Source organism: Anolis carolinensis, chromosome 1 (assembly GCF_035594765.1).
Source record: "Anolis carolinensis isolate JA03-04 chromosome 1, rAnoCar3.1.pri, whole genome shotgun sequence".
NCBI classification, from domain to species: domain Eukaryota; kingdom Metazoa; phylum Chordata; class Lepidosauria; order Squamata; family Dactyloidae; genus Anolis; species Anolis carolinensis.
The window spans coordinates 364590281-364614430 of record NC_085841.1 but is presented as its reverse complement, the minus strand read 5'-3'; the positions used below and the strand labels follow the sequence as shown (position 1 = coordinate 364614430).

The following is a 24150-nucleotide window of genomic DNA, read 5'->3' as shown; positions in this document are numbered from 1 at the left end:
CCCACAGCGCCTGAGGAGAAGGAGTAGGCCGCAGAGGCGCCGGGAAGCCACGCCCCCTTCCCTGGAAGGCCACGCCCTCCCGATGAGGCCACACCCCTTCCCCGCCCTCCCCCTGCTCCCTCCCTCCTGATTGTGGGCCCAAACCCCATTCATTGGCGCCCCTCTCTTGCCTTCGGGCCTGTGTCGTGCCTGCAAAGGGGGTCTTTGGGGCGTTGCATCCCCATCATCTCCCTCTCTACGCCCAGAACCACCTCTGTTTCTGTTTTTGTGGTTCCTTTGGCTCCTGATCCAGGATTTGGGGCTGTGTTGGCCCTCCTTGGTGCCTAGGACAAGGTGAAAGGGGCCTGGGGCTGTTTTCCTCCTCCTGCCCCCCAGAAGGCCCCTCTCAAGGCATCCCCATTCATTGGGACCCCTTTGGGGTACCTATAAAAGGAAGAAAGGAGGCCTGTGTCATTTCTCCTCCCAATTTCCTTCTTTGCACCCCCAAAAACCACTCCTGCCTCCCAGTCTTTGACCCTTTTTGTGGTCGGGCCCACTTGCTCCCTTGTCCCTCTTGCACAGGGGGTTTTGGGGGGTCTTTTGGCCCTCCCAGGTGCTCCTAAAGGGAGATTGTAACCCTTTTACACCTCTATATCCTCCCTTTTGCTTTTTTGAACTCCCGTAGCCTCCCATTTACACCTCCATATCCTCCCCTTTGCACCCCGTATCCTTCCTCTTACACCCCCATATCTTCCCCTTTTGCACCCCTATATCCTCCCCTTTGCACCCCTATATCCTTCCCTTTACAACTCCATATCTTCCCTCTTGCACTCCTATATCCTCCCTCTCGCAGTCTTATATCTTCCCTCTTGCACCCCCATATCCTCTCCTTTGCACCTCTGTAACCTCACTCTTGCACCCCCAATCCTCTCTCCCCCTGCCCAAGCCATCTCTGCTTGCCCCCTCCTCCCCCATTGCCCAGCCCGCCTCCTGCCTGAGGGTTTGGGGGCCCGTTGGAGGCACCGTTGCCGCCCCCCTGTGGATGCCGCCACCCCTCCGCCCGCCACCATGGGCAAAGTGCTGTCCAAGATCTTCGGCAACAAGGAGATGCGGATCCTGATGCTGGGCCTGGACGCGGCGGGAAAGACCACCATCCTGTACAAGCTGAAGCTGGGCCAGGCGGTTACCACCATCCCCACGGTGGGCTTCAACGTGGAGACGGTGACCTACAAGAACGTCAAGTTCAACGTGTGGGACGTGGGGGGCCAGGACAAGATCCGGCCGCTCTGGCGGCACTACTACACCGGCACGCAGGGCCTGATCTTCGTGGTAGACTGCGCCGACCGGGACCGCATTGACGAGGCCCGCCAGGAGCTGCACCGCATCATCAATGACCGGGAGATGCGGGACGCCATCATCCTCATCTTCGCCAACAAGCAGGACCTCCCCGACGCCATGAAGCCCCACGAGATCCAGGAGAAGCTGGGCCTGACCCGGATCAGGGACAGGAATTGGTACGTCCAGCCCTCCTGCGCCACTTCGGGCGACGGACTCTACGAGGGGCTGACGTGGTTGACATCTAACTATAAGTCCTAATGGCGACTTTTCCGCCAGGGACGGACAGGACTACGGTTGGTCTCCAAGAGAGTTTAGAGGGGCAGAGGAACACTGTGGCTTCCCGAAATACAAACAACAATGAATGATTCTCCGTACTTAAACCGTTCAGAAATTCAGCATTTGTAGGATTTTAACGAGCGCTCACTTCGCCTCCCGTTTACCGCCCCTTTTCTCTTGTGCAAAACTTCAGTACAGTTCTTGCTTGGTGTTACGATGCTCTCATCTTCTGCTGTGAATGAACACAAATACTAGTTTCTACGCCAGACTTCCAGCGACGTGGGATGGGGGAGGGGGCGGGGAGACATATGTTGTAGCTCTGCGAAGTAACTTTTCTCCTGTTTTACAAGCCCTTGTTATGAAGGGTTGGCTTGTTTGAGTCCTGGGGCTATCACTTTTTAAAATGTATGGTTTCTGGGTCTGTTTTGTTTTGTTTTTTCAACCCCTTCCTCTCCATTATCATTTGCTGTAGATTCGCTTCTTTTTGCAACCCTGGAGAATATGTTGATAGGTCTCTTGTTATCTAGTAAACTGAAAACTGTTGCTTATGAACAAACTGCAGTCTGTCCTCTTTATGGCAAAAGTTTACAACTTAAGAAGGGAACTTGGAGCTCCTTTATCTGGCCTTTGATGGATCAGGAAGGCAGCGTTTGTTTGAAATAAAGGTATGGCTGCTTCCTAGACTTGATGTTGGCCAGGTAATGTGAGAACAACTTCCGAACATTAGCCGTAGGAGTTAGAAGCCCATTCCCATGCATGATCAAGGATGCAAATGAGTAATCATGTGCAACTTAAAACGGGGCTGATCTCAAAGCACAGTCCCCTAGACTTGCAACGTAAAGTTGATTTTTTAGCTGCACTATCTGTAATTGCATCCATTTCCAGTTTAAGCGCGAATAGACTTTCATTCCATGAAGTGCAGCAATAATTTGCAGGCATCACTGTGTGACAAGCGTAGCTCTTAAAGTCATAGGCCTCTTGTCCCAACTTGAATGTGAATATTTTGTTTTTCCCCTGTCGTAACAATCGGGACAAGATAACAGAATTGCCATTGGTTTTTAAAAAGCTTCTCAAATCTGTAAGTGAAATATTGGTAGATTTTTGTTTTACTAACTTAAGGGGATGGAGGGAGCTTGCATCTGCTTCTGTATCATCATGACTCAAATAAGTTATTCTTAGAATTTATTAAGATGCATCAGAAGGAAGGAAGTGACAACTCGGTTTTGCAGGTGCTGCTGGCCTGGATGAAGCAGCCAACTATTTTTGGACATTGAGGCCCTCTGCCTCCTGCAAAACCACACTGAAACCCTGAAGGGAAATGACAGAGGAGCTCCAGCCTTCTGTTTTGATAGTATCTTTATTTAATAATAATCAACGGGATGCCTAAAATTCATTAAGCCCTTTAGACAGGTAGCTAAAGAGTGGGGAGGCGAGTTAGCAAACGACAATGAATGTAAACTTCGACATTCTGTGCTTCAAGGGCAAGCGGGGATCTCATTTTGCCATATCATAGCTTTCAAACATCTGACTAGTTGTAAGGGGTGGGTGGGGGGGTGCGATTGTGTGACTTCAGGTTAGCATAAAATGGTTTCAATCAAGTATTATTAAAACTGGGTGCAAAAATGTAGAGCAGCTGGTTCTTATTCAGCCTTAAGGATTAATTTTGGATTTCCTCGAGGAGTAAGACTCCTTTGAGGAATTTTAGGAATGTATTGCTACAAATCCAGAAGAAAATTGCATTTCTTTTTTTTCCTTTCCTGAAGGGTATATACGTTTAAAAAAATAAAATTGGGGGCGTTACGCTACACCCCTTCAGGGTTGATTTTGCTGTTCAAATTGTGGGTTCTCAAGCTTGTACCAAAGATGTTTGAGGGCAATTAAGTAATGACAAATTAATTTCCTTAAAAGTGCTTAGCATCACTAACCAGAAAATCAGTTAGGCTCTGATTCTGAATAAGCATGTTGTGTCTTTGCTTGATTATTTTTTTATTTTTTTTTAAAAAATAGAATCCCAAATTGAACAGGGATGTTAACTTTAATCAGTTTTTAGAGTCAGAGCCACAGTACTAAGAAAGACAGCAGTGGTTCAATAAACAATTTTGCTAAAGTACAATAACTTTGAGAGGAATGCATTACTTACGTTCTAGTTGTTCTAAATATAGCTAAGAATCTTGGTTTCTGGTGACGGCGGCATCATTGTTAAGCATAATAATACAAAAGAAGTCCATAAACAATTAACTATCTTCTTCTGGAATAACTAAAGCCAAGCACAAAATAGTTGCCTAAACTGGAAAACTTGAAGATCTGTTACTGGTTCTCAAACTTTCATGTGAACTTTATTAATTGCGGTAAAAACATGGTGGGGTTTTGCCTTCGGTGTAGAGTTCATTGTGTTTCTTTTCCCCTCTAACCGAGGCTGAATCAAATCTTCATATGCATTAAGTTGGATACATGCCTTTTGTATGTTCTTTGATTTTACTCTTCAAGTATGCTGGCTTTGTCAGTTAAAAGGATAAATGCAATTCTGTCTGTTCTCCCCCTTTCGACCTTCAGTTTTGGGTGGAAACCACAAAGGTGAATGAAATCTGTAGCAAATGCATCCGGTAACATTTGCAGCAGAACAAAAAATTCTGTTTCTTTAAGTGGCCTCTTTTAAGGAAACCAGGTTTTTGTCTTCTCTCTGGCTCCAGGGAGCCGTAAAAACAATGGCTTTAGGCCTTTTCTTTTTCAAACAGCTTGCAGGATCTAAATGCAATCTGTTTGAATTCCACTTCTTTAAAGAAAAAGAAAAGATCAGTACATCCGACTTATATGTTCACGTGACTCTATAAAGTGCAACTGAATACGTTTTTGAATGGCGTTGAAATTTGTCTGATAAGTGAATGAGTCTGTAGACTGTGATCTCCCTAAATAAAGTAAACAGGAATTTTTGTGTCGCATTATGGTTGTAGTGTTGGTAAAAGAACTAATAATAATAAGCAGAAAATAAAACAAATATACAGCACAGCTGTCCTGTTATGTTTCAATGCTGAAGATCTTTTCTGTAGCAGGTGTTAAGGGTTTGCGCAAGGCAGAAAGGAGGATGGCAGGGAGCAAAAGGCCCATAAAATACCTGAAACATCTCACCTGTCTCTTCTCTGGAAGGTCAGAGGAATGTGGGACAAACATACAGCTTGATGAGTAAGTACTGGATGTCTTCCTGTGGTAATTTTTTAAATTTCTCAAGTTGGGATAAAAGCACTCTTGAAGAAATCAACATAAAAGAGTTAGTGCATGGAAGGAAGAATTACTTGAAAAGTTAAATGATGAGTTGGGACCTAAAACAATACTAATTAAAGTAAACACTTTAGGATTTCAAGAAATGAGGTATTTTGTCTCCGAGGAGGGCTTGTTAAGGCAGACGGCACAAGAGTTGAAGAGTTGAAGATGTCGATACAAAAAGAGCCATGTTTTATGAATATAAGCCATAATATTCAATGAACATGATATCTAGGATGCCATCTAGTTAGTTCAGAATGAAGAGTAGAAGATGTGTGGGAATGGATAGGATTGCAATTAAGAGAATAACTTGAATTCATCTGCTTTCTCAAATATAGTGACTATAAGTTCCTAATTTTAAAGTACTGTTTTTTGTAATCCAAGTTTAAACCTATCTATCTATACACATGCACATGCACCATTTTCAGATGAGACTCAAAATAGCTCAAACTTTAAGATCGAAATAAAGTTTTGGACCCCAAATTCATGAGTAAATATAAACAATTGCTGTGCTTTATTCCTTCCAAATTGGAAATTGCTTAGGTGTCTCCTAATTTCCCACAAAAAGTTTTTGGCAGATGGGCTGGAAGTGCGGAGGAGATGATCTTGGGAATGTGATCATTGCCCCTGTTAAATTATGGAGTTGTGCGGATTAAAGAGTTTTATACTGTGGTGGTTCATAAATTCAAGCAGGCGTTGCAGTAAAAGTTTATGCGTCGTAATACTGTTTGCCATCAAAAGGGCTTTTATTGGTTTTTTAATGCGGGTCCCTTTTCCACGAAAGCGCATTTGTGGGAAGGCCCTTTTTTATCACTTGACATAAACAAGCGCTGGGTCTTAAGCTTGTGTTTCGTGGCTGCGTTATGATCTTGTGTGGATGAGAGAGAAAAGAGAACAGGGATTACAAACTGCAGGTTCACTTTTGAGGTGAGAAAGTGGTTCATCTATTTTTACATTAGATCCCAGGCTGAAAAGAGCCGGGCTCCCATTCGATGCTACTCTCAGCCAGCCCTGTTAGGAATCATTGAGCAGTACTTGGATGGCTCTTCACAAAGAGAGCAGTGTCCCAACGGATAGAGATTTAAGTTCCTTTTGTATGTGAGTATGTATATACCAGGCATGGGCAAACTTCAGCCCTCCTTCCAGGTGTTTTGGACTCTCAATTCTCACAATTCCTAACAGCCAGAAGGAATTGTGGAAGTCCAAAAAGCTTGGAGGGAGGGCCAAAGTTTGCCCATGCCTGGTTTACGCATTTGTATATGTGTATTTGAGAGTATGCTTCTGAGCCAAAATCATTGATATGATTTGTGGAGAGGTCCAGGATCTAACCCGAGGAAATTCCTTTCTTGATAAGAGTTAAGGTACAATATTTAAATTGATTAAATTGGAAAAAGGTTTATTTGGCCCAAAATTTTGATTAAAATTTCTAGACTTATTCATGCATGTTTACAGTTAGGGTTGCCTATAGCAGTAGTGCCATTATTGCCTATAGCAGTAGTGTCTGTGATTTTTTTTATTGTGTCAGAAGCGAACATACTGTAAATCACTTCTAGTGTGAGAAAATTGGCTGTCTGCAAGGACGTTGTCCAAGGGACGCCCAGATGTGTTACCATCCTGCTGGGAGGCTTCTCGCATGTCCCCGAAGCTAGGGCTGACAGACAGGAGCTCACCCCATCTCACAGATTCGAATTGCCGACCTTCAGTCAATAATTCAGGGTTTAACCCTTTGCGCCAGTAATGTCTGGTGCAAATGTTAATTCACCCTTCAGTCTTCCACGTAATACACACTTCTGGAGTCTTGTTGTCCTGAGTAGACATAGAGATGTATTTCGAAAATCAGGAATAGTTCTTGGCCAGAATAATTCAGAAGAGTTTTATTGCTTAGGCCAGTTCTTCCTCCTTTGAAAGTAGTTGTTTTACTCCAGAAACATCGTTTTTGTGGCTGTGGTAGAGACTCAAATGAGATATTCATTGAAAAGCTATCGCAAAATGGGCTACAGGATAACATCCCTCCCGCAACAACAAAGTTTTTGCAATTTAATGGGCTTTCCCCGTGTTTTTATGATAGAACCAATTAGGAAATGATACAGTAGAGTCTCACTTATCCAATACTCGCTTATCCAAGGTTCTGGATTATCCAATGCATTTTTGTAGTCAATGTTTTCAAGGTATCATGATGTTTTGGTGCTAAATTTGTAAAATCATAACCTAATTCAATGTTTAATAGGCTTTTCCTTAATCACTCCTTATTATCCAAGATATTCGCTTATCCAAGGTTCTGCTGGCCTGTTTAGCTTGGATAAGTGAGACTCTATTGTATTTATAACCCAGGAACAAAAATCATGTTTCAAGTGCAGTACAATGTAGTTTAAACACATTGATAAAACGAACCATAAAAATAAATAAAAATAGAACCTGGGCTGGGAAAACCCACAGCTTGTCGGCATTGGAATATACAAGAATATAATGCACCCATTATCCTAAATCTAACCCTATGTCTAACCCTAACCCAGATTCTAATCTTAGTTGGTGCTCATCTCCATTTCTAAGCCAAAGAGCCGGCGTTGTCCATAGACACCTCCTAGGTCATGTGGGCGGCATGACTGCATGGGGCGCCGTTACCTTCCCGCCGGAGCGGTACCTATTGATCTACTCACATTTGCATGTTTTCGAACAGCTAGGTTCGCAGAAGCTGGGGCTAACAGCAGGAGCTCACTCCGCTCCCCGGAGTCAAATGTCTTTCGGTCCACAATTCATGTGGGCGGCATGACTGCATGGAGCGCCGTTACCTTTGCGCCGGAGCGGTACCTATTGATCTACTCACATTTGCATGTTTTCGAACAGCTAGGTTGGCAGAAGCTGGGGCTAACAGCTGGAGCTCACTCCGCTCCCCGGAGTCAAATTCAGCAGCTTGGCATTTTAACACACTGCGCCACTGAAGCGTAGTACAAAGCTGTGTCTAAGGCTGGATATACAATGCTATATAATGCAATTCAAACTGGCAGCATAGATGTATATAATGCAGTTTGGAATGTATTGGCTTGCATTATATTGGTTCACACTGACTATATAAAGCAGTTTGAACTGCATTATCTGGCAGTGTAGATCCATCCAGAGCATCACTAGAGTAAATTAATTGCAGAAAAAAGGAGGAAATGCCACATTGCAATTTAAATTTAAATGGGTTGTATACTAATGCTTTTATGTCAAGACACAAAATAATTAGGAATTCAGTCTGATTTCTGGCATGTTTCTAAGGGTGTATCTACACTGCAGAATAGATGCCGTTTGACACCACTTTCACTTCTATGGGATCACAAGAGTTGTCATTTTACACGTCCTTGAGTCTTCTCTTCCCAAGAGTTCACCTAGGATTGCATAGCATAGAGCCATGGCAGTTAAAGTGGTGCCAAACTGCATTGATTCCACAGTGCAGATGCATCCCGGGACTCAATCCCGTTACAGTTCAGACAGAATGCTGAATCAGAACTGGGCTGGATTTCAGAAGAGCCTATGCAAATGTGGGATTTCCCAACTCAGCTAATTCCCTCCTCGTTTTCCATGTTTCCCATCACTGGAGTTGCTTAGCTCTTGCCTTGAGCAAACAGGAGCAGCCGAAGCCGATGCCAAATCCCCAAAGCAGAACAAGTCTGTCCAGATTGCAATTGCCACTTCTTGTCTGCTGCCGGCAAAAGATGTCAATCTAATTAACTCTGTTAGCTCTGCACCTGCCTCTGCAGCGGTTCTGGGTTGGCCTGGCTTTACAAAACCTTTGCAGACTCCTAGGACCCATCCATCTCCACTGCACAATTAATGCAGTTTGACGCCACTTGAACTGCCATGGCTCTATGCAATGGGAAGTTGTACTTTCGCAACCTCTTTGGCCTTCCCCACCTAAGAGTGCTGGTGCTTTTTAACCAAAACTCCCAGGATTTCATTGCAATTAAAGTGGTGCCAAACTGGATTAATTCTGCAGTGTGGACACATGCACTCTTATTCTCCAAACAATAATATATTTTGTCTCCCTGGTTGCCTCTGTGTTTACATTGACAAGCAAAGAGTAATAGCGGTTGGTATGTTATATTGTTGTTGCCTGTTAATAATACTTTCAATAATAATAATTTATTATTATTATTATTATTATTATTGCAACAGACTCTCCGTTAACAGGCACCCATTGGGATTGCTAGACATCATTTCATTGCTTGAGAATTATTATTAAAAATAATATATACTATAATTATATATATATACAGTAGAGTCTTACTTATCCAACACTCGCTTATCCAACATTCTGGATTATCCAACGCATTTTTGTAGTCAATGTTTTCAATACATTGTGATATTTTGGTGCTAAATTCGTAAATACAGTAATTACTACATAGCATTACTGCGTATTGAACTACTTTTTCTGTCAAATTTGTTGTATAACATGATGTTTTGGTGCTTAATTTGTAAAATTATAACCTAATTTGATGTTTAATAGGCTTTTCCTTAATCCCTCCTTATTATCCAACATATTCACTTATCCAACATTCTGCCGGCCCGTTTATGTTGGATAAGTGAGACTCTACTGTATGTATATATATATATCACAGCCCATTATATTATATATACTCTCTCTCTCTCTCTCTCTCTCTCTCTCTCTCTCTCTCTCTCTATATATATATATATATATATATATATATATATACACACACACACACATAGATACACACAACACACACACACTATACCCCATCATGGAGCCCCCAGTGGCACAGTAGGTTAGACTGCTGAGCTGCTGAACTTGCTGGCTGAATCCGGGGAGCAGGGTGAGCTCTTGCTGTTAGCCCCAGTTTCTGCCAGCCTAACAGTTTGAAAACATGAAAATGTGAGTAGATCAATAGATACCGCTCCGGCAAGAAGGTAACAGAGCTCCATGCTGTCATGCTGGCCACATGACCTTGGAGGTGTCTACGGACAACGCCGGCTCTTCGGCTTAGAAATGAAGATGAGCACCAACCCCCAGAGTCAGACACAATTAGACTTAATGGCAGGGGAAAACATTTACCTTTATCTTACCCCATAATAATAAATACTATACCCCATACTATAGCATACCATAAGCTCTGTATTGGCTTGATATTAATGTTGAAATTACAGCCATTGAAAGCAGACTAAGATGAATAAAGGCAACTTAATCTATATATGTAAAAATGTAATGTTCGTTTTACTATGGAGTAAACAACAAAACCACTGAACCAAATCACACCAAATTTGGCCACAAAAGACATAGTTATCCAAAAGATGTATTTCAATAAAAAAAAACGTAGAAAAATAGTCAAAATTACACGGATGAGGAAGAGCCTTTCTCCCCCTAACTGCCAGTTAGAAAGGTAGGCTCTGCTGGTAGGCCTCATCCACACTGCCTATAAAATACAGATTATCTTATTTGAACTGGATTATATGGCAGTGTAGACTCGAGGTCCTTCCACACAGCCATATTACCCATTTATAATCTGATATTATCTGCTTTGAACTGGATTATCTTGAGTTCACACTGCCATATAACCCAGTTCAGTATGGATTTTATACAGCTGTGTTGAAGAGGCCTCATAATCCAGTTCTAAGCAGATAATATAAGATTATAAATATAATACGAAATAATTACTGCGGTATAATAATACAGAACAATATAATCTCTAAAATCAGGACAGTAAATAAAGAACAACACTCTGAAAGCATAAGCCGGGCAAAGCTAGTATAAGATTCTAAATATAATACGAAATAATTACTGTGGTATAATAATACAGAACAATATAATCTCTAAAGCCAGGACAGTCAATAAAGAGCAACACTCTGAAGGCAGGGAAATTGGGAATTCCAGAAAGGAAACAATCAGGACCAGGTAACACCTCCCAACAAAGGCAGGAAGCAGCCAGGCTTTGAAGCTGCAAGGCCATTAAATGCTAATCAAAGGTGCCTAATTGCAGCATTCATACCTGCCGCACTGAGGCTATTCATTGCTATTCAACCTGGCCAACCAAGGATTCCGCAAGGTAGAAAGCGGCCAGGCTTGGAAGCAGCAAGGCTATTCAGTGCTCTTCAACCTGGCCAGCCAAGATTTCCCGTACGTAGAAAACCCCCAGGCTCTGAAGCCACGAGGCTACTCCATCCCATTCATCCTGGCCTAAAAAGGATGCCCTATGTAGAAAGCAGCCAGGCTTTTAAGCTGCAAGACTATTCAGTGCAATTCAAGCTAGCCAAACAATGATTCCCCTACTAAGGAAGTAGCCAAGCTTCAAAGCAGCTCTTTGATTGAAGGTGCTACTCTAGCCACTCCAGGCTCTGAGGCTGCAAGGCTATTCACTGCTATTCCACCTGGTCAACAAATGATTCTCATAAGTCACAGCAACGCGTGGCCGGTCAAAGCTAGTGTTAATTATAATAATTGTTATATTAATAGTAATAATAATACATAATGCATAATACCTTTACATTATGAGAATATTTTCATGGTTGAGCCGAGATTTGAACCCATGCCCGATCCTCAAAGTCACCTTGGGAGCATCACATGCCTTTTGTATGTCTTGATATACATAGCGGGGCATTTATGGATCGGCGCATGGGAGGCACGGAGGGCTGTGTTCTTTGTCCATGCGCCTCCTGACAATGGCTTTTCCCTCTGCGTTTAATGAGCTGGAAGATGGGAGTAATGAGGCCGAACTTCCTGGCCGGACAAAAGGGCCTTTCTTCTCCGCCAAAAACAGGATTCCTATAAAGAGAGCATCATCATCATCATCCTCATCATCTCCCGGGATTCGCTTCTTTTGCATTTCCCTCTTTTCATGCTTTTCATGCCATCATGTTGAATTCATCCTTCTTTTCCTCCTTGGTCAAAACAAAACTCCATTGGTCTCCCTATTAACATTAATCTCTTAAAGTTTTAAATATATAAAATTAGAATAAAACCCAAATATCCTAAAAGACACTGATCTTGGAAGCTAAGCAGGGTCAGCCCCGATTAGTAACTGGATGGGAGACCAGCAGTGAACAGAAGGTGTTTTATTTCAGAAGAAGTAAACTGGGCAAAAGCACCTCCAAGTCTTCCTTGGAGACTTCGAGATAAAAGGTTTTAAATATATAATTAGATAAAACCCAGATATCCTAAAAGGCACTGATCTTGGAAGCTAAGCAGGGTCAGCCCCGGTTAGTAACTGGGTGGGAGACCACCAATGAATCGAAGGTGTTTTCGCTTCTATTTCAGAAGAAGGAAACTGGGCAAAAGCACCGCCAAGTCTTCCTTGGAGACTAAAAGATCTAAGGTTTTAAATATATAATTAGAATAAAACCCAGATATCCTAAAAGGCAGTGATCATGAAAGCTAAGCAGGGTCAGCCCTGGTTAGTAACTGGGTGGGAGACCGCCAGTGAACAGAAGGTGCTTTCGCTTCTATTTCAGAAGAAGGAAACTGGGCAAAAGCACCTCCAAGTCTTCCTTGGAGACTAAAAGATCTAAGGTTTTAAATATATAATTAGAATAAAACCCAGATAGCCTAAAAAGCAGTGATCTTGGAAGCTAAGCAGAGTCAGCCCCGGTTAGTAACTGGATGGGAGACCGCCAGTGAAGAAGATGCTTTTGCTTCTATTTCAGAAGCACCTCCGAGTCTTCCTTGACTAAGCCGCCCATCTTTACTGCTTTATAATGCAGTTTGAAACTACAGTATATGGTCAGTGTATATTCATGGAATGCAATTAAATGGTGTAATATGAAGCAAGCAGGGTGGCCTTGCACCATTGTTTCCTCTCCTTTGCAAGGATGTTGTGAGACCAAAAATTGGAGATGTACATCAAACTGATAGCACGAGAAGCAGAAACCTTGGTAGAATATCTCATTCTCGTTGCATTTAAATCCTTCTAGAACGTTCACGGTCAATAACATAGTAAGCTCAGGCCACCCTGTGACAGTGTTGTTGTTTGGACAACACCACAATGGAAGCCGTTGTGGGAAGGAAGGCACCGCTAATGGAAACCTCTTGGCAAAGAGCGAGATTCCAATCATTTCTTTACTAATTGCAATGAAAACGGGGTCCCGAGAGCCAACGGTAGGATGTAATGGCCTCCCAAGGTCCTGTATCACATGCATAGCTAAGTACAATAAGATCTCATACTTGCTGAAAACATATTTGCGGTTGCACTCACCCTTTGAGGAAATGATCTCTAGGAATTTGTTAGGTGCGATGGGTGATTCTAAGGCAAGCATGGGCCAACTTCGGCTCTCCAAGTTGTTAGGAATGGTGGGAGTTGAAGTCCAAAACACCTGGAAACCCAAAGTTGGCCCATGCCTGGTGTAGATGCATCCTTTAGAAGAACTTGCCTGATATTTGAACTCATCATCTCCAGCCACTCAAGGATTTAGTTCAAAGCACAACTCTCAGCATCCAGTATCGATAGGACAACATCATTTCCAGCCCTGTTTTATCCGATCTGTAGGCTGGACCTCAAAATTTCCAACCAACATTAAAAGCATTGTTCTGTTGGCCCCGTTTTAGGAGGCAACCCCTAGCAGTGAGACCAGGGAGAAGCCTGTTGGCAGAAACCCAGGCAAGTGATTCCCCTGAGCTGCCCATTTTGAGTGAGTCCCTGCTATGGCGAGCATTCAGATCAGGCCCAATTGAAATTAGCCAGCAAGCAAGGAGAGAAGATGATTTTCAGCCAAGGAAGATTTTATTAAGATGCTAGCTAGTGATACATTCACAAAGTAGATAGCATCCAGAATACAGTTTCACAACCCCTTTTATACACAAGCTGGCAGGCTGAAGCCAAGCCTCTAATTCTGACCAGTCACAGAGTGGACTGGGAACCAGGAGTTGGACTGGCCAGCGTGGGCTGGGAACAAGGGGTGATTAAGTGTCGATGAATGGGGTTCCTTTTACTGAACAGGAAAAATAACAAAGTGATTGAGGGCATTTTCTGGCCCTACCAAGAATGCTATTGTCTGATGAGATGAACATGGTATGGCCCATCAGCGGACTGATCTGGCGCTTCCAGCCCCCAGAGAAACAAAACATCAGATATTAATACAATCATGCAAAAATGACAGAGGATGGGTTTGGCTGTAGAAATGCAGATCTCCTTCCAATGCGAGAGGTCCCGTTCATCAAAGACGCAGGTGGTGAAATTGTTTCTTCCCCAAGGGCTGGGAGAGGTGATTGCCCTGCCCAAGTAAGCTATTGTGTTGCAATGTCCAGGTAAAGTCCAAGAGATGGGTGAGGCTGGAAATTGATGAGGAAATTCCCAGCTTGGTTTCTTTCCCCCAGGCTATGCAATTGTGTGGGATGCAAGACATCGTTGGGTCCAGGAACAAGGTTTCCCCCAAAGGGAAGGAATGGGCATCTCAGGAGCATAAAACATTAGGTTAACACAACATATAGGCAAAATAGGATCACATAGGAAAATGGAGCATTTAGGGCAAATTGTATACATAGTTTTCCAAAGTACCTCTTAACAAGCCAGACTTCCCAGAGGAAAAGGGGGAAGGAAGGCAGGCAGAGTGGAAGAAAAGGAGGAAAGGGAAAAAAGTGAGGAAGGAAGAAAAAGGGAAAGGAAGGAAAAGAGGGAGGAATGGAGAAAGAAAAGAAGGGAAGGAGGAAGAAAAAAAAGAGAAAAAAGTAAACTAGACATCCCAAGGACCCAGGGCTGGTTTTCTCATGCAACAGTTCTTAGTGCTTGACCCTATGGAAGTTTTGGACTTCACCTCCCAGAATCCAACCATTTGTCCTTCTAGAACCGATCCAAACAAAACGTGGAGGATCAAAGGTTGAGGAGGACAAACGAAAAACTTTCTCTGCAGAAGAGAGACCATTATGTGGGCTGTAAATCCCAGAATCCCCAAGCAGCACATTCTGGGAGTTATAATCCAGCGGAACCACTTTTTCAACTTCTACAAATTGCCCCTAGTTCTTTCCAGTTACAGAAGAGAGAATGCACCCAAGCGGGGAGTTTCCCATTCCCACCATAAATCTTGCAGCAATTATAGCCTTGCCAGCCCCAAGCAATAACTATTTGCCTGCAAGGAACTGAATTCCCAACTGAGGCATCTAGGAAGCTGTGGCAGCATCTGTTCCTCTTCTGCCAGATCTCGGTGGGCTACTAAAACGGCCATGGAGGCTAGTAATGCTTACGGGCTGATTTATAAGGCTGAATGATTGCCGGCCGGTCTCTCCTTCTGTGGGGCTTCTTTAGCAGCAGAAACAGGCTACAACTCTCCATAGGCTCCTATTTTTACAACTCTTCTCTGTCTAAGGAAAATCCTTTTTTAAAAAATGACATTCTACCTTTAACCAAATAAACCTTATTTGTAAACAGAATTGCTCTAGCAATTTGTAATCATATCAATTTGCAGATGGCAAGAGTTTCTATGCCAAGCCTCTGATGACAGGGCCAGTTTTAATAATGCAAGATGTGATGATGATGATGATGATGATAATAATAATGATAATAATAATAATGAAAAATCAGCTGATGACCCAAAATGCAGACTGTGCAAGGAAACCGACAAAACCATTCATCATATCCTCAGCTGCTGTAAGAAAATTGCACAGACAGACTACAAACAGAGGCACAACTCTGTGGCCCAAATGATTCATTGGAACTTATGCCTCAAGTACCACCTCCCAGCAGCAAAGAACTGGTGGGATCACAAACCTGCAAAAGTATTGGAAAATGAGCACGCAAAAATACTGTGGGACTTCCGAATCCAGACTGACAAAGTTCTGGAACACAACACACCAGACATCACAGTTGTGGAAAATAAAAAGGTTTGGATCATTGATGTCGCCATCCCAGGTGACAGTCGAATTGACGAAAAACAACAGGAAAAACTCAGCCGCTATCAGGACCTCAAGACTGAACTTCAAAGACTCTGGCAGAAACCAGTGCAGGTGGTCCTGGTGGTGATGGGCACATTGGATGCCGTGCCAAAAGATCTCAGCCGGCATTTGGAGACAATAGACATTGACAAAATTACGATCTGCCAACTGCAAAAGGCCACCCGACTGGGATCTGCACGCACCATCTGAAAATACATCACACAGTCCTAGACACTTGGGAAGTGTTCAACTTGTGATTTTGTGATACGAAATCCAGCATATCTATCTTGTTTGCTGTGTCATAATAAAATAATAATATAAGAATAAATTATTATTATTATTACAGTAGAGTCTCACTTATCCAACATAAACAGCAGAACGTTGGATAAGCAAAAATGTTGGATAATAAGGAGGAATTAAGGAAAAGCCTATTAAACGTCAAATTGCATTATGATTTTACAAATTAAGCACCAAAACATCATGTTTTACAACAAATTGACAGAAAAAGCACTTCAATACACAGTAACGTTATGTAGTAATTACTGTATTTACAAATGCAGCACCAAAACATTGCAAAGCATTGAAAACATTGACTACAAAAACACTGGCTACTAAAAGGCAGACTGCATTGGATAATCCAGAATGTTGGATAAGCAAGACTCTACTGTATTATGTCATGCGGTGAGGCACTTTGTGTCTCAGTCGAAGGATTAATAGTAATAATAATAACAACAACGACAACAAATAGAGCAATGGAACTCAACTCTGGAGATTAGGGGTCCAATCTCCATTTGGTAATGGAAACCAATGCTTGACTCTTGGGCAAGTCACACTCTCTCAACCCCAAAATAAGCTTAAGGCAAATCCTGGACAATGTGGTTTGCCTTTGCATTTGCCTTTAGGGTCGCCCTCAGTGTGAAATGACTTGAAGACACACATTGACCTATGAATGAGTTGTGTCATCCATTCATATGTCAGATTATCGGTCCAAACTCAAAAGGTGCTTCTCCCCAATGGTTTCTCTTCTTCACCGGGGAAAGAAGGGACTATTTCAGTGCCATAAAGAGGGTCCCGGAATTGGGCCCAGTTCTGTTCAATATCTTTATTAATGGCTTGGATTTGTCAGGGGATGATGGGTTGCAGAGTGAAATCCAAAATTCACCATCCCGGTCTCACCACCTTCTCCGGACTGTATTCCCATGCTGAGAAACAGCACTGGTCAAACAAACACTCCAGCAGACGAAGTCCAACTGTTGATTAACTTTATTTACATGTCTATTTACAGTTTGCATTTCTCGGCTTCAGAGCATAGCATTCATAGTCCATCTTCAGTGAAAGCTCAAGCCGAACTACACAGATAAGATAACAACATTCCTCAGTTCGGAGGAAGTTCCAACCCTCAAAGGCAGGAAATCAAGCCTGATAGGTCATAGCAATCACAATAGGCTGTCAGTCAAAACTAGCCTGCTGTTAACTATTTCATTACACTCTTGCTCATCAGCAGTAAACACTTGATTTACATTTCATTCAAATACAACCATACTCCAAGAGGATGAAGGTTTGGAGGGTGTGCTTATGAGGTTTGCAGATGGAACCAAATTGGGAGGGAGAGGGAATACTCCAGAGGATCAGGATCAGGATCCAAAATGACCTCAACAGATTATCGTTGGCCAAAACCTAACAAATTGGCTGATTGGCCAAAACTAACAAAATGCCTTCCAACATGGACAAATGTATGATAGCAGAAAAAATGAAATGCAAAGTATAGGATGGGTGATGCCTGGCTCCACAACAGGGTTAACATATGAAAAATATCTTGGAGTCTCCGTGGAGAACAGGTTGAACATGAGCCAAGAATGTGATACAGCAGCTGAAAAAGCCAATGGGATTTTGGGCTGCATCCCGGGGCGGCTCAAGCTATACGCAAATTACGCATTTGTGGAAGGTGCGATCCTCCTCGCCAATCTTCCTTTGGAGTGAAGGAGGAGGTCGGGGCCTTGGCGAGTGAACCACCCCTCTCCGTCCCTTCGGGGTGGGGTGGGGTGGGGTGGGGCACCAAAAATACTGCTTGCTTACACTTGAAAATTACCTAGGGCCGGCCCTGGCTGCATCCAAAGGAGTCTAGTGTCCTGATTGAGGGAAGTCCTGGTGCCTCTCTATTCTGCTTTGGTCAGAACTCTTTACCTTGGATAACACTGTGTCCAACCCTGGGCACCATAGTTTAAGAGAGACATTGATTCTAAGCTGGAAAGTGTCCAGAGGAAGAGGGTGACTAAACAGATCAAAAGTCTGGAGATCATGAATCCATCTGAGGAGCGTCTTAAAGAGCTGGGCATGTTTAGCCTGTGAATGAGAAGGTTGAGAGAAGACATGAGAGCCATGTATACATATGTGAAAGGGTGTCACAAGGAAGAGGGAGCAGGCTTGTTTTCTGCTGCCCTAGAACTAGGACTCAGAGCCATGGGTTCAAATGACAGGAGAGGAGATTCCACTGGAACTTTAAGAAGAACTTCCTGACTATATGAACTGTTCAGTAGGGGAACTCTCTGCCTCGGCATCTGATGGAAGCTCCTTCCTTGGAAGTGTTGGCCCCATGTTAGGAGGCAACCCCTGGCAGTGAGACCAGGGAGAAGCCTGTTGGCAGAAACCCAGGCAAGTAATTCGTCTGAGCTGCCCATTTTGAGTGAGTCCCTGCTATGGCGAGCAAACAGATTCGGCCCAATTGAAATTAGCCAGCAAGCAAGGAGAGAAGGTGATTTTCAGCCAAGGAAGATTTTATTATCTGCAGATAAGATGCTAGCTAGTGATTCATTCACAAAGTGGATAGCATCCAGAATACAGTTTCACAGCCCTTTTTGTACATAGGCTGCAGCCAAGCCTCTAATTCTGACCAGTCACAGAGCGGGGCTTGGCTCACTGGCCAGCGTTGGCTGGGATCAAAGGATGATTAAGTGTCGATAAATGGGTTCCTTTTACTGAACAGGAAAAATAACCAAGTGCTTGAGGGAATTTTCTGGCTCTAACCAGGAATGCTATAGTCTTATGAGATGAACATGGCATGGCCCATTAATAGGGCTAGCTGGCGGTTCCAGACCCCAGAGAAACAAAACATCACATATTAATACAATCATGCAAAAATGACAGAGAATGGGTTTGGCTGTAGACATGCAGATTCCCTTCTGATGCGAGGGGTCCCGTTCATCAAAGGCGCAGGAGGGTGAAATTGGTTCTTCCCCAAGGGCGGGGAGAGTTGAAAAAAAAAGGAGAAGGAGGAAGAAAAAAGAGGGAAAAAGGAGACTTCAGTGAGTGGGAACCTGGCCCAGGTAAACTAGACATCCCAAGGACCCAGGGCTGGTTTTCTCATGCAACATAAGCTTTTAAACAGAGGCTGGATGGCCATTTGTCAGGGGTGCTTTGATTGTGCTTTCCTTGCATGCCAAAAAGGGGTCGGACTGGATGGCCCATGTGATGTCTTCCAACTCTATGATTCTGTGATTCCAGTCCAGGCCAAATCAAGTTTACTGCTGGTCCAAGACAGCTGGAGGCCAGGCCCGGAGGCAACGTTTAGCCAGAGCTCTCGCTCTGAATGTGGACTGCCTCTCTCTCTCTCTCTCTCTCTCTCTCTCTCTGCCCTGGGGCTGCCGGCGTCTGCACAAACCCCGGCTAATCCCTCAATTGCAAGCGTATGCGCACATCCCAATGGTTATATGCCAGAGAGGGAGAGAAGCCGGCAGCACCGGGCACATGCAAACAGAACACCTCTGCTTTCCACTGGAGCAACCCAGCTTCCCTTGGACCAGTGCCTTGGGAGGAATAATAGAGTCCAAGAGTTGGAAGGGACCCCAAAGGTCATCCAGTCCAACCCCCTTATTCTGCCAGGCTTCCCAACTCACTTTGGCAGAGAAGGCTGAGTCCTTGTAAAACTACAAGTCCCAGGACTCCATAGCCTTGAGTTATGAAAATACATGTGGTGTAGATGCACCCAGAGAAGGCAATGGGCCTTGGAAAACTACAAGTCACAGTACCACCCGAGACTTAGTTGCCTTTCGGAAAGCCTACAAAACCTTGCTCTTCTGACAAGCTTTCAATGGATGAAAAACTCGGGGCTATGTCTGTTTTTATTGTTGCTTTTATTGTTGTTTTTATTGTTATTTAAAGCCAAGTGTATTGCTTTAATCTATTTTTGTAAACCGCTCCGAGCCAAACTGGGAGTAGCGGTATATAAGTTTAATAAATAAATAAATAAATAAATAAATAAAATAAGTCCCATAATCTCATAGCCTTGAGTCATAGAAGTACATGTGGTCCCAACTGCATTCGTTCCAAAGTGTAGATGCACCCAGGGAAGGCAATAGACCTTGGGAAACTACATCTTCTAGATTCTCATAGCCTTAAGCAAAGGAATTACATGTGGTCCCAAACCGGATTCATTCCACAGTGTAGATGCACTCAAAAAAGGCAATGGCCCTTGGAGAACTACAAGTCCCATAATCCCATAGCCTTGAGCCATAGAAGTACATGTGGTCCCAAACTGCATTCATCCCACAGTGTAGATAGAGATACACCCAGAGAAGGCAATTGGCCTTGGAAAACTACAACTCCCAAAATCCCATAGCCTTGAGCCATGGAAGTACGTGTGGCGTCGAACTGCATTCATTCCATAGTGTAGATGCACCTTAGGTGAATCAACAGGAAGGGCACATTGAAGGCAATGGCAAATGTTTATGTAGCTGGGAAGCAAATTGCTAAAAAAAAGTTTTTAAAATTTACAATGTAAAGCACAACAGCAGGATGTTTACAATCAAAACCCTCCTGACAGATGGCCATTCAAAGAGACTCCACCAGACCCTCCATCGCTGCCTTGCAGCCTATTGCTTATCTACACCGGCCACTTATTTCTGGGTCTGAAATACTCGTTCAAGTGGTGTTGAACTGCATGAGTTCTGCCGTGTAGATGGGAAAAGAGAGGCTGCCGGACTGCCAACTACTCCACGGAGCAGCCAAGGCTCTCTGTCCCTCATCAAGGTCATGGCTAATAAGCTGATGCTATTAAAAGCCGGCCGAGCAAGAAGCTGGGCTCTGAAAGTGGCAGCTGGGCTGGCAAAGCATTGCCTGCATGTCACAGGACCCAAGAGGCGGAAGGGACCCCAAAGGCCATCCAGTCCAACCCCATATTCCACCAGGCAGGAGGACACAATCCAAACCTTCCCCTTTGCTCCATTGTGTCCCAATCTTTGCAGCAGGCCTGGGCCAACTTGGGCCCTCCCTCCAGGTGTTTTGGACTGCAACTCCCACCATTCCTAACAGCCTCAGGCCTTTTCCTCCCCCCCCCCCCCCAGCCGCTTAAGTAGCAACATTGTCGGAAATTAAATCCATAAAAAGTTCAATCCTTGCTGCCTAGAGAAACAGCTGTGGATCCGGGCAGGAGGCAAACTATGTTGGATAACCCAGAATGTTGGATAAGTGAATGTTGGATAAGTGTATTTGAAAAAGGCTTGGTATCCATCTTTTGGAGATACTTTGGCCGTGGGTTGCTGTGTTTACATTGGAAGGCTGGACTAGATGGCCTTTGGTGGGCCCCGTCAAACCAGAAATGCACTCTCTTTTTGGCCAAAATACTAAGCAGTGAAGGACTATCTCTTGAGCAAGCCAGAAAACACCAAGCGCAGCTGGCTCCGCAAAGCAGGTTTTCCCGGGCTCTCCTGGGCTTCCTTTTGGCACAGACGGCAGAGAGGGATTTCACCTTCAGAACAGGCAGAGAAAAGACTGCAGGAAGGACACACAGGGACTCACTCCTTGAAGCCAGGAGAGGCATTTTATATTTTGGGTTCAGAAAACTCTCATGCAGGATGAGAGTTGTTGAGGAATGGATGATGTTTTGGAGAGTGTATTGGATAAATGCTGCTAGCAATTATTTGGTGTTCATAGCAGAAATGTTCTGGTGGTTTGAATCCCCATACCAAAAAAGGGAAACGCTAAAGAATGCTTAAACTTTCGTACAGAGGCACTTATTTCACATGCCAGTAAGGTAATACTCAAGATCCTGCAAGATAGACTCCAGCAATACATGGAGCAAGAGTTGCCAGATGTACAAGCTGGGTTCAGAAAAGGCAGAGGAACAAGAGACCAAATTGCCAATATCTGCTGGATAACGGAGGAGTTCCAGAAAAACATCTACTTTTCCTTTATCAACTATTCCAAAACCTTCGACTGTGTGGATCATAATAAACTATGGCATGTTCTTGGTGGTCTGGGGAGACCAAGTCACCTTGTCTGTCTCCTGAGAAATCTGTATAAAGACCAAGTAGCCACAGTGAGAACAGACCACGGAACAGGAGACGGGTTCCAGATTGGGAAAGGAGTGCGGACATCAGGGCTGTATACTATCGCCCTCCCTATTCAACTTGTACGCAGAACACATCATGCGACATGCGGGGCTTGAGGAATCCAAGGCTGGAGTTAAAATTTCTGGAAGAAACATTAACAACCTTAGATATGCAGATGATACCACTCTGATGGCCGAAAGCGAGGAAGAGCTGAGGAGCCTTATCACCAAAGTGAAAGAAGAAAGTGCAAAAGCCGGGCTGCAGTTAAACATCAAGAAATGCAAGATTATGGCAACTACACCTATTGATAACTGGCAAATAGAGGGAGAAAACATGGAAGCAGTGACAGACTTTGTATTTCTAGGCGTGAATATGACTGCAGATGCAGAGTGCAGCCAGGAAATCAGAAGACGTTTACTTCTGAATATATATATATGGGCCTGAATATATTGCACAAGATTTCTCTAACTTAAAATGATACATTTTAAAATATTGGGTTTATGGTTCCCGTCCCCTTGATCAGGTCATGTAAGTATTATTTATTTCTATAATTGTATTTTTACTTTGCTTCATAATGTGTTATTATGTTTGTTATGTAATGTTTGTGTTGTTTTTATGATTGGAAACCGCCCTGAGTCCCATCCGGGAGATAGAGTGGTGTATAAATAAAGTTTTATTATTACTAGCTGTGCCCGGCCACGCGTTGCTGTGGCGAAGTATGGTGATATGGGAAATAAAGTATTGAGGAATTGGTGGTAGTTAAGGTAAAGGGTAAAGGTTTTCCCCTGATGGAGCTTAGCCTTCTAACTGGCAGCAATTGGATAAAAACAATTATTCCTCTCCCTCTAATTAGGACTTTATTTTTCTTTTCTTTTTGTTGTATGAACGCAGAGGCATGGATAAGGGATTGTGCTGCCAAGTTCAGTGTTTCTGGGATGTGTAGTTTTGTTGTTTTGTCCTAGGCCGAAATTTCATTACCCTTTTATATATATAGATAGATTATTCTTGGGAGGAGAGCAATGGCCAACCTTGACAAAATAGTGAAGAGCAGAGACATCACACTGGCAATGAAGGTCCGCATAGTCAAAGCCATGGTATTCCCCATAGTAACCTATGGATGCGAGAGATGGACCATAAGGAAGGCGGAGCGAAGGAAGAGAGACGCTTTTGGGCTGTGGTGCTGGAGGAGAATCCTGAGAGTGCCTTGGACCTTGGCAAGAAGATCCAACCAGTCCATCCTCCAGGAAATAATACCCAATGGCTGCTCCCTGGAGGGAAGGATCTTGGAGGCAAAGATGAAGTATTTTGGCCACATCATGAGGAGACAGGAAAGCTTGGAGAAGATAGTGATGTTGGGGAAAATGGAAGGAACAAGGAAGAGAGGCCGACCAAGGGCAAGATGGATGGATGGGATCCTTTGAAGTGACTGGCTCGACCTTGAAGGAACTGGGAGTGACCACAGCTGACAGGGAGCTCTGGCCTGGACTGGTCCATGAGGTCACAAAGAGTCGGAGACGACTATGCAACTGAGCAGAGAAAGTGAGAGAAGAGCAATCATAGAACAATCAAATCCCAGAGTTGGAAGGGAACCCCAAAGGTCATCTAGTCCAACCCTATCCTGCCAGGCAGGACAACACAATCCAAGTCCTCCCGACAGGCGGCCATCTATCCTCTGCTTAAAAAGCTTCCAGGAAGTAAACACCTTTGGCCTTTGGATGGCTCAATGTACATGTTTTTCCATGCGCAAAACTATCACAAATATTGTATAAGATTACTATCCGGTTATGTGTATAAGGTGCCTATGAGGCATGAAAGAGCGTCATGTTTAGATTTGGTCCCATCTCCAAGACATATCGTGATATTTATATACACAAATATAGGTAGAGTCTCACTTATCCAACCTTTGCTTATCCAACATTCTGTATTATCCAACACAGTCTGCCTTTTAGTAGCCAATGTTTTTGTAGTCAATATTTTCAATACTTTGCGATGTTTTGGTGCTAAATTCATAAATACAGTAATTACTACATAACGGTACTGTGTATTGAACTGCTTTTTCTGTCGATTTGTTGCAAAACATGATGTTTTTGGTGCTAAATTTGTACAATCATAACGTAATTT

At 43.6% G+C, this 24150-nt stretch overlaps 2 protein-coding genes across 2 annotated transcripts in view; one reads left to right on the top strand and one right to left on the bottom strand.

The window, feature by feature from the left end:
• The first annotated feature begins 657 nt into the window (after positions 1–657).
• Positions 658–4597, top strand: arf6 (ADP ribosylation factor 6). The gene has a single exon (XM_062968716.1). It carries the CDS (start codon positions 1048–1050, stop codon positions 1573–1575), a length of 528 nt encoding a protein of 175 aa, XP_062824786.1. The 5' UTR covers positions 658–1047; the 3' UTR covers positions 1576–4597.
• Positions 4598–10586: 5989 nt separating this feature from the next.
• vcpkmt (valosin containing protein lysine methyltransferase) overlaps positions 10587–24150 on the bottom strand; it is a 44637-nt gene continuing 31073 nt past the window's right edge. Inside the window, exon 6 of the mRNA XM_062968714.1 lies at positions 10587–11608. Within this exon, the coding sequence (XP_062824784.1) occupies positions 11525–11608 (84 nt within the window). The 3' untranslated portion in view covers positions 10587–11524. The remainder of the gene's footprint in view (positions 11609–24150) is intronic.

Coding starts and splice junctions, on each gene's coding strand:
- arf6 (XM_062968716.1), top strand. CDS start 1,048: ATGGGCAAAGTGCTGTCCAAGATCTTCGGCAACAAGGAGATGCGGATC.